Genomic DNA, 11,063 nt, shown 5'->3' with positions numbered 1-11,063 from the left:
TATGAGCAAAGGCTCTAATGTTTATGTACTAGTCAATAGCGGTACCTTTTAGGGAACATTGAGAAAAAGATTCAGCAAGGTGAGTATGAGAATCAGCTGCCCTTACATATCAATCATGACATCGTTTGATAATGTATCCTTCACTGTGATAGATTTGGCAACGAGGAGTGTAATTTCCACAGACCTGGCCACCACCAACATTAAAAAATTCCCTTTTCCATGTGATTTATGATTCCCTCCGTTGTCAAATATATTAAAGGTGCCTTTAATGTCAGTAAAAGCAGTTGATAAAGCAACAAGTGCTTCAAGAGATTTTTGAAATATTTCTGAGCTTTTAGCCTTTGGAACAAGATCATGAAATAGGCGAATAGAGGAAAGAGAGAGCTGAATAGTAGAGAAATTAGCAAACTCGGGACCAAAACCATAAAGGTACCAGTAGATTATATTAGTGTTATTAACATGATGATCTATGATAGCCAGTTGATCGCACAATACTTTAAAAGTGCGAGAGTACTCAGTAACACTGCGAGTACCTCATTTCAAAAGTTGCAGATCGTTCTTTAAATGAATTTTATGAGTCTTCAATCTATGGCTAAAAATAGAATCCAACACGGTCCAAACAACATAAGAGGTAGAGAGACCGATAACCTCAGTCATGTGCATTTCGTTTGGAAATGCATCAAAATAATAGTTTTATTTTTTAAAATTTATTTTTGATATCAGCACATAAAAATGATCTAAAAAACAATTATTTTGAAGCAAAAAAATCAATTTTTTTCAAAAGCATTTTTGCACTGCAAAAACAAACGGTGCCCAAATCTCTTCTTTGTATTTTTTTTAAAGATATATTTTGCTAAATAAATATTCATAAAAAAAACAAAAAACTAAACTTGGAAAGTGTTTTAGATGTTAACACATTCCTAAAAACATCTTAAAAGTTAACCATGACCACCACCAATACAAAACACTTTTTCATTAAATCAAGTGTTTGAGAGTGTGGTAGCAGTTACTTTTCAAAGTACTTTTCGTTCGGAAATGCATCAAAATAATGTTTTTTTAATTATTTTTAATATCAACACATCAAAATGATTTAAAAATAAAAAAATAATAATTTGAAGTAAAAATAAAATAAAATTATTTTAAAAGTTTTTTTGAAACGCAAAATTAGAGGTTATAAGCCTTCCGAAGCAATCCTCTTTCTTATGGGCTGGATCTAATACATGACTGGGCTGTATTTGACCATGGTTAGTGGACCTTAAAACCCGTTCACACATTCTCTAAAACAAGAGGCGACACCAGTCGTGCCCTAGGCCTTGATAAACAAACTCGCACTCGCCGCTCGCTAGCTTACTGACCTCCCAAAATCCCCAAATTGAACCCCTTCCTTTTCTCGGTTCGTACAGCTATTGGTTACTTCACCTCTCTCTCTTACTGGGTCGCCTCACCCCGTTACTGTACTGTTAGCTTCAGGTTTGCCTCTTCAATTCTCAAAAAAATTATTTGATTTCAAAATATTAGGGTTAGCGATAACTATCTTATATGTTTCAAATTTTGGTGCAAAACTGGTTCTTGTTTTTGGTATAATTTATCTCACAACTTGTCATTAGAGTTTTTCGTGTTATTTTTTTTGCCTTTTGTGCTTGGTAATCTGTGATTTTTGCTTGGAATTGTAATCTTATTTAAGGTCTAAAAGTTCTGGTATTCATGTTCACACTGTGTTTAAAATGGGTTTTTGGCTGTAAATTGTAGTGGCTTTCCATTACTCAGATGACCCAGATAATTTTGTTAGACTGACCTGGATGTGTCCTCTTTTGGATGTCTAGATAACAATTAGGAGATGAATGAATTGTTAGTTCGCTGTTATGCTTTGTGGAAGAGGTTGATTAGGAAAATAGGTAAAAAAGTTGTACTTTTCCGATATTACAGATGAGACGGGGAGGCAGAACCAAACTGCTGCGTTTTTGAAGGCAGGGAATGGAAATGTAATTATATGTTGTGCATTGTGGTTGTATATTACGGTCAAATGTTAAAATTCTTGCCAGAGGTTTCCGAGGGCTTATATATCTAGATTCTGGCCCTTTTCCCAAAAATTTTGGAAACTCTCAACAGAACTACGAAAAGGCTCCAAATGTTGTTGGTAATCTTCTTTTGCAGTATTGGTCAGGACCTCTTAGCTTAGTTCAGGATTGTATCTCTAGATATGGTTGATTCCGTAACAGAAAGAAATAGCCAGCTTGCTTAAATACCCACCCTCTCCTCTTGAAACTATTTTTTGAACGTTTGCCTAATTATTGATGGACTTCTTCTGTTGCAGGGAGAAAATTTTACTAATTAATAACTGAAGTTTTTCTCACCTCGTATCATGTTCTTTTAATTTGCCTCTTTCTGTAGTGGCTGGTTTGGTTTGAATGATCAGTGAAGAAGATGGAGTTATGTAGTGTCATTAATAATTATGTAGATTTGACTCTGTTGGGGGCAGTGATTGTTTGCAAGAGATGTACAATTATCATCAAAGGATATAATTGAGGAGCGGGGTTACGTGTTCCTGGTGCTGAGTTGAGTGGTATCATTGTTATGTACTCTTAGTAGGATGGATGCTTGTTGAAAAACGTTTTGTTTTGTACTGTTGGGATTTGGTGTTTTTGTTTTGGAGGGGTAGTTAGGGGTTTGGGTTTGAGTTAATGGATGATGATGGGTGTGTGGTTCTGATGTGGACAGGAAGGAGGCAGCAGCGGTGGGTGTTGGTGTTGTGTTGTTTTGCAGATCAGTGTTGGTAGGTGTTAATAAGGGTAAGTTTGAAGATGAGTTCTGACACTAGGAGCCAAAGCAGGAGCAGGAGCAGGAGCAGGAGCCCAATGGATCGTAGGATCCGCTCCGATCGCTTTTCCTATCGTGGTGCACCTTACAGACGAGAGTCACGTCGGGGTTACAGGTTTCTGTTTAGTTTCTTTTCCTTTTTATGTGCTTTGCAAGTGGCCTAGATGAGCAAACTAACAGTGTTAGAGTTTAGTAAAGAATTTCATTTCATCTGATGGTGTCATGGAGAGTGAAAATCTGTGGTTATGGGATGGGAGATTCTTAAATTTTTGCTGTTGCCAGGTTGTGCAATTGTAACAGCTTTGTGTTCCAAGTCAAAGAAATGCACAGCTCTGGTGTTTCTGCTGCTTCTTCTAGATTGTGATTGAATGCTAGCTTTCATTCATGGAATAAGGATGTGGCCATACTTATTTTTTATCTAGATTTATTTTTTGATAAGTGGTGCTATTGGGTGCTGTTCCATTTCCTTCTTTGTTGTGGTATTTGGTTAGACAACAATTTGTGTGGAGAAGTATGGAATCAACTCTCTCTCTTTCTCTCTGCTGTTTGTTTGTGTGGAAGAAACAAGGGCTCCTTTATGATAGATGTCCGCCCTATTCATTTCCTTGATGTTGTGCCTACATCTCTCTTTGTGAAGGCTTGTTAAAGAATCACTGATTCTCGTATTCCTTTTCTTATATAAATTCAATGCTCTCTGTGCTGTTATACTCTGCTAAAGTTTAGTTTTCTGTGATTTTGCAACCAGCCAAAGCAATCTGTGCAAGAACTGCAAACGACCAGGTCATTATGCTAGAGAGTGCCCCAATGTGGCAATTTGTCACAACTGTGGCCTTCCCGGGTATTAACTTTTAATCTAGAGACTGTGAATTGGAGCATTATGTTCATCATAATGCAAATCTGCATTTATTCATGAGCAAAACTGTGCAGGCTTAGTTTAGATTTACAATTTATGACATGTACTCAATCACATGGTTAAATGATATTCTATAATGATAGGCTCCACTACAACATTTACTCGACCTCACATGGCTAAATGACATTCTAGAATGATCCACTGCGACATCTACCTGACCTCACATGGTTAAATGACATTCTAGAATAATAGGCTCTATTGTTGGAATCTTGTTCTACTTTCAGGGTAAATGGAAGAATATATGTTTCACCCGACGACATTTTGCAAACTCAACATCTATGGTTATCCACTAAAGGATGTTTGGCTTTGGCCTGTTGTGTTTTGAAATTTTTTTCTAAGCATCACACGTAGAATTGTGATTTCTGAAAATTTCTTTGAAGCTTCTTCCATGTCATTTTTGGTTTACTTCTTCCCTTTTCTCCTATTTCTATGCAAATCTATTTATTTTTTCCTCACCTGGTCCACCCATAAATATGAACAAGATACTTGATTCTACTGCTGGCACCTGCAACATGTGTTTTGTCATTATAGTAGTCTAGCATCCATTCCATCACCTTTTTAGCTGTATCTTGGCATTACCAAAATACTATTTTAGCCTTTTATCTTTGTACTGATACTGAAATCCTGGAAGTGTGGGACTTAAAAGCAAGCTATGTGTTTGACTGGAGAAAATTGTCCTGAGAAATCTCAAGTTTTGGTCATAGCACTGCAAGTACACCAGTGTTAAATGGTATTTCCAGTTTTGATTGTAGTTTCCCTTGCAAACCAAATGGACCTTCCAATTACTACTAAGCTGACTAAGTCCATGCATAAAAATCTCAAGTTTTGGTCATAGCACTGCAAGTACACCAGTGTTAATGGTATTTCCAGTTTTGATTTTAGTTTCCCTTGCAAACGAGATTGACCTTCCAGTTACTACTTAGCTGACTAAATCCATGCATAAAAATGTCTGGCAGGCATATTGCTTCAGAATGCACCACAAAATCCTTATGCTGGAACTGTCGGGAACCTGGGCACATGGCCAGCAATTGTCCAAATGAGGGAATCTGCCACACCTGTGGAAAGGCTGGGCATCGAGCTAAAGAGTGCACAGCTCCACCCATGCCACCTGGGGACTTGAGGTTATGCAACAACTGCTATAAGCAGGGCCATATTGCAGCTGACTGTACAAATGACAAAGCATGCAACAACTGTAGGAAAACAGGTCACCTTGCACGTGAATGCCCCAATGAGCCTATTTGCAACATGTGCAATGTTGCTGGGCATGTAGCTAGGCAGTGCCCAAAATCAAACATGCTTGGAGATCGGGGAGGTATGCGCAGTGGTGGTTACCAAGACATTGTATGCAGGAACTGCCACCAGTATGGACATATGAGCAGGGATTGCATGGGCCCCTTGATGATCTGTCACAACTGCGGGGGCCGAGGACACCGGGCAATTGAGTGCCCTTCTGGGAGGATGATGGACCGCTATCCACAGAGGTTCTACCGTTGAATAATGATCTTAGTGGTGGCAATATTTCTAGCTGAGGGATGTAGCTCAATTAGTTATTAGATTTTTTTATCGAGTGTTGAACACTAGGCTTGCGGGGGCATTTGAAACTCTCTATTTGATAGGCAGTGATTTGATGATGTTTCATGCGGAGCATTTATTTTATAGTAGTACCTAATAATTGTGTTAAAAGTTGCTCTGGTTTGGAATAAAGGATTTATTACGCAGTGTGCTAATTATGTTTTCTGATGGTGAGGCGAGTTTGCCATCTGCAATATTTTTGCCTGAGTTCTTCACTGTACCATGAGCTCATCTGGAAACCTTGATAATGGTTATCTAGTCAGAAACAAGCAAATGCAGTAGCAGACGGTAAGACCAGCTAAGCTTTCTTCAAATGCCAAGAGATGCAACAAATTAGCCTTTGTTTAACACTTTGTGGTGAAGAAACTGCAAGCACCGTGAAATTCAAAATTAAATCATCCAACTTTCATCAAGCAAATCCATTTGTGTTGGAAAGATAGGACACGCAAATAACTATCGATAGTGCATAAGATCATCAAATAACATTACCGCCTGACTATCTACCTGACAATCAGCATATAGAAGGAAAGCATGGTAAATGTGTGACTGATGATATGGCTGGAGGTGTTAGAATTATGGTTGGATTGGAAAAAAAAAATAAAAAAAAAATCAAGCCCATGCTTTGGCATTTCCACCTGAATGTTCCTTTTTTTTCTTTTTTTTTTTAGTTAAATGACAGAGGGTATCTTAAGCTCGGCTGGTGTGTTAACCGAGTTTAAGTTTTTTCTTTTTCTTTTTTCAGGCAATCTTAGATAGTATTTGATTATTGATATGTGAACAAAAACAAAAAAAACAAAAACAGTGAAAATAAAATAGATAAAATAAAGCAGGAGATAGAGACACGATTATGTTTGATGGTAGTGTATAGAATAAAATGATTATTTTTGCACCATATTTGGTTGATAGTTGATAAAATATAATAAAATATATTTTACTCTTAATAAGTGTTACCGACAAACTTGCTTGTTTTAATAAATAATTATATATTATTTTTTTTATTTTAGTTTACATTGAGTGTTGAAATTAATAATAGTATAATAACTCTGGTTATAAAAGTCCGACTATCTTAGGGGTAGACTTGGGACCCAATTATCTTGGGGTTTGGACCGGTCCGAGTAAAGAAAAAACAAAGGAATAATTGACTTGATCCGACCACGTCAACCCGGGTTAAAAACCCTTTGACTTTTAAAAAAATGGTCAAAACGACTTGATCCTTCAAAGAAAAAATGGGTTAGCTTGGGTTAACTCTCTTGATCCCATAACTAGGGCCTTACCTGGATCAACTCTCGGATTGAGTTTTAAAACTATAATAATAACTTCTTTTATCTTAACATGTCTTGGTTGGATAATTTTGAAATTAACACTTTTTTATATAAATATTTTAGGGACAAAAAATAAATAAAATAAATAATTTTTTAATATAAGTACCCTTTTTACCTCCTATTTTGAAAGTACAAAAATTGACTTCAAAATTATTCTAGGGATATATTTATTTTATATCTTTGTATGTCCCTTTCTCTTCAATCAATCATGTTTTTGCCCTTGTTATCTCTGTCTTTTTTTGTTTCAAAAGAATAACCAAACACTACCTTAAAGACATACCAAGATTAAGTTCTCTTCATATTGATTCAATGTTTTTGAAAAAAATTAATTAAATCCTCTTCAATATTAACCTCAAAGTTTGAATAGAAAAAAAAACTTTTTTAACATCAAGGATGCTCCTTAAGGTTTGCATTAGATCATCATATGAATTGAACCCAAATGTTTCAATTTTTTTTTGGTGGACTCATATTGGACCTGATGGCGAGGCTAGCTTATCGAATGGCTTGAATCATTAATTATAAAACAAAACTAACAAAAACCTAAAAGAGAAGGAGAAGTTACTCTAGCCCTCAAAACAAATCACTATGCATTGTGTAAACCCCCTATGAAGAAACTTATAAAAATTAAGGAAGGAAATAATAAGTTAAATGTCAAGAATGAATATTTAACTCGTTGGAATGATTATTGACGGGAGAAATTAAATAAAAATTATTGTAAAAGGATTTTTAAAAAATAATTGTCAAAAAATACCTGGAAAATATAAAAAGTCCAGAATGCAATTAAAATCCAAATAAAAATAACTTAATAGGAAAGAAAAACCTAGAAATAGAGTTGAATGAATTTTGAATTTGCCCTGTCAAAATTTAGTGGAAACAGATCTTTGGAACATATAAAAACTTACCCGGAAAAATAAAATGTTGAAAAGTGAGACAAAAAAGAAATTAATCAAATTGTGGCGTGTGTGTGTATGGGATGTTTGGCTAGCCAATAAAGGAAATAGAAAAGAAGAGAGAACTCTAGAGAATTCTAAGGAAATCTTTGGAAAAACATGGGAGAAAGGTGAAAATTAGAGAGAAAAATCTTGAAGTTTAGTAGAAATTAAGTGTGGTACACACTAAATTAAAAATATATCAAGCAAGAGGAGGTAAAGAAAGGTGGAGGGAGGGCCGGCCAAGGAAAGAAAAGGAATTTTAGGAAGTCTTTTAAAACACATTTAAAGCTTGTACAAGTGCTTGGTAAGGTATTCTCCCTTTAATTTTAACAAGGTTACATGAGAAGTAGATATATTGAGTTGAGGTTCTCAAGTTGTCTCTAGGGTTTGAAATGGATGAATTAGGGTTCTTGAAAAATTAGTTTGAATTAGGATTCTTAGTTTGCATATAGTTGTGAAACTAGTGAAATTATAATAAAATTTGACAAAATTCATGGTTATGTTTTATGATGCATGGCCAGCCATGGAAGAAAATATTACAGGTGAATTGGAACAGTGTGTTTTTTAATGTGTACATGTGTAAATCAAGAAAAAAAATTGAATAGAAAATTATGGTTATTAGGAAGGAAAAGGAGTTGGCATGGTAGGTGAAAATTGGAAAATATTTTATATAAATTGTATGTAAGGACATTGTAAGTGGATTGTTGTAAGATGAATGATGCATTAACTATACAAAATATACATGAATAGTGAAATCATGTTGATTTTGTTAGTGTAAGCATGTTAATGATATTTTGAAATTTACTAGAAGTGTGAGAGAAATAGTGTATGTTGATTGATAATGAAACAAAATACTTGATATTTTGAGAAATATGGTTTGCAAATAATTGGATTATTTGATGTGATGATTTATTTAAAACAAAACTTATCGTGCCTTGAAATTAGGCACATAGGTTTATGAATAAGTTTATAATGAGTGGGAAAATGCTATTATTACAGGGGAGGTTGCTAGGATAAGAGCTCAGTTAGGAGGAGCTGGATCATCGCAAGCAGGAGGTAGGTGTTTTTCACCTCATTTAAATTTTAAAATTTTATGTTTATAATTGTATCTTCAAATCTTTTGGTTATTGGATATGTATCTTATATACAAAAAAAAAAGTTAAGAGAATAAGAATTATTGGTAACCATGAGGGGTTACCGGATTAATGGCAATCAAATGAATTACCAGAATTATTAGTAATAATGAGGGGTTATCAGATTAATGACAATTATATAGATTGCTGAAATTATTAGTAACGATAAAGGGTTACCAAATGAATGACAATTAGATGGATTGTCAAGATTATTGATAACTTGTGGGGTTATCCAATTCTAGGTAACTTACCGGTTTGGTAGGTAACCGAGAGGGGTTACTGGAGTAGTGACATTAATTGAATAAGCATATGCATTATTTGTAATTGTAGAAATTAATAATACTAGTAGGCTGAATATATTGGAGATAATTAAGAGAAATTATAGATATTAATTTACTTGATACTGGATATTGAAATTTTGTTTAATGAATTAAATATTTAATTACAAGTTTCTCACAATCCCAATCAGAGTAGCAACAATTAATATAACATCTTATTGTATAATTATGGTAAACGTTATGTTCAAATCTTTTGATTGTATAATTAGAACTATTAGTGTAGTAATTGAAAACATGTAATGCTATATTATTATTTTGGGGATTGTATTTAATTGTAAAAATTTATATACTATTAATTAATATAGGACTATGATACATGTAATGTTTATATTATTATTTTGAGGCTTGAAATTTAATCTTGATTTATATTATATTGTGTAGAGTTAATATTTTATATGTATTATGTGTATTAATATTAGGAATTAGTTATATTTCAATTTATGTTTGAAATGTATCATTGAATTATTAATATAATGGAAAATGATGGTGAAATTAAATGGGGCATGATTCATAATGATTGGATCGGAATTGAGGATGAATAATTTGACAAGAAAGAAAGAAGTGGAAAGATCGACAACTTGGTATATCAATTTATAGGGAAACTCTATTGAAATTTTAATTGAATCAGAATTGACATTTATATGTAATAATAATAATAAATAATAATAACAATTTCCTTGAAATATGTGCAAATTATATATATAAATATTGAATGATAAAATTATCCGATGATGTTACATATTGGGATAATAAATTGATGAAATTGCTCATAGTTTAAAAACCTTTTAAACTATATACTGGGAGCAAGTTGATCTTTTCATCATAATACAATTGCAATGACCTAAACTTGCAATGCATTTTTTCACCTTTCATAATTGCCGTGTACTTATTAAATGGGGTAATGTTTTTTCTAGAGCCATATTGGTAATCTCATACTCATCATCCATCATTTTCTTCATCAAGTATTATGATACATCTAAAATTATAAGGTTGTAACTCTTTCTTGATTTCATATATATAAATTTGCTTATAAACTTTTGTCTAACATTACAAGGTACTGTTCAATGTGAAAAGCAAGATACCCTATCGAAGTCTGAGTATTTTAAGAGAAGTTGCTTGTAAAAATATATAGGATCACGAAATCAATAATTGTACTATTATAGTTACTAATATTTACCAAATCAAACAATCAAACATTCACATCTTAAACGCATCTATAAGCACATCAATTCCATGATAACTTTTTGATTTAATACATTCTCTTTAATAATTCACAAACTCTCATTTATAAAATTTTCAAAATTACTCATCATTCATTGTTCAACCAATTTCGAGTTCATTATCCTTTATTATACTCATAAATCGTACTTTAGTTTAATTATGGGTTCATCAATATAATTTTTTTCAGTCCTGAACATCTATTATACCAAGTATGGTCCATTCATATATTTATCCATCATAATTATTCATTTTACCCATTTATGACACATTCATATTTTTTCTATAATAAATATTCCTCATACCCATTCATAGCACGTTTCATTTATTTTTCCTCATAAATATTCTTTATGTCCATTCATGGCACATTCAAACACACACACACACCCCTCTTATGTCTATTCTTAGCACATTCTTATATATTTTCCTCCCTTAAACATTCCTTACACATTCATAGATATTTTTCCCCACATATTTCCTATTCTCGTTCATGGCACATCTATATTTATCCATTTAAAATATTTCTTAAGCTATATCATGTTCCTATATTGTTCTAACATAAATATTCCTTATATTACATCATGTTTTGTCATTGCAGTCCATTTAATATTTTCTCATTTTACACTCCGTTGTTGTAGTCCATTTAATCTTTACATCACATATTATATTCTACCATTACGATCCATTTAATACACATAATATTACATTCCACCATTACAATCCATTTAATAATTTATCATATTACACTTTGTTGTTGCAGTCCATTTAATCTTTAGACATTATATTCCACCAATATGGTCCATTTAATACACACGATA

The 11,063-nt window shown here is 33.2% G+C and overlaps 1 protein-coding gene across 1 annotated transcript; it reads left to right on the top strand.

Annotated features, from left to right (window-relative positions):
• Positions 1–1,284: 1,284 nt before the first annotated feature.
• Positions 1,285–5,457, top strand: LOC7453599 (zinc finger protein GIS2). Its single transcript, XM_024599945.2, has 4 exons — positions 1,285–1,470; positions 2,719–2,932; positions 3,563–3,655; positions 4,687–5,457. Exons 2-4 carry the CDS (start codon positions 2,802–2,804, stop codon positions 5,222–5,224), a joined length of 762 nt encoding a protein of 253 aa, XP_024455713.1. The 5' UTR covers positions 1,285–1,470; positions 2,719–2,801; the 3' UTR covers positions 5,225–5,457.
• Positions 5,458–11,063: the final 5,606 nt, after the last annotated feature.

Source organism: Populus trichocarpa, chromosome 4 (assembly GCF_000002775.5).
Source record: "Populus trichocarpa isolate Nisqually-1 chromosome 4, P.trichocarpa_v4.1, whole genome shotgun sequence".
NCBI classification, from domain to species: Eukaryota; Viridiplantae; Streptophyta; class Magnoliopsida; order Malpighiales; family Salicaceae; genus Populus; species Populus trichocarpa.
This window is presented reverse-complemented; position numbering and strand designations above follow the sequence as displayed.

Excerpts from the sequence above, each read along its gene's own strand:
- LOC7453599 (XM_024599945.2), top strand. The coding sequence starts at position 2,802 with ATGAGTTCTGACACTAGGAGCCAAAGCAGGAGCAGGAGCAGGAGCAGG. Across the intron at positions 2,933-3,562 it reads GAGTCACGTCGGGGTTACAG|CCAAAGCAATCTGTGCAAGA; the intron begins GTTTCTGTTTAG and ends TTTTGCAACCAG. Across the intron at positions 3,656-4,686 it reads CACAACTGTGGCCTTCCCGG|GCATATTGCTTCAGAATGCA; the intron begins GTATTAACTTTT and ends AATGTCTGGCAG.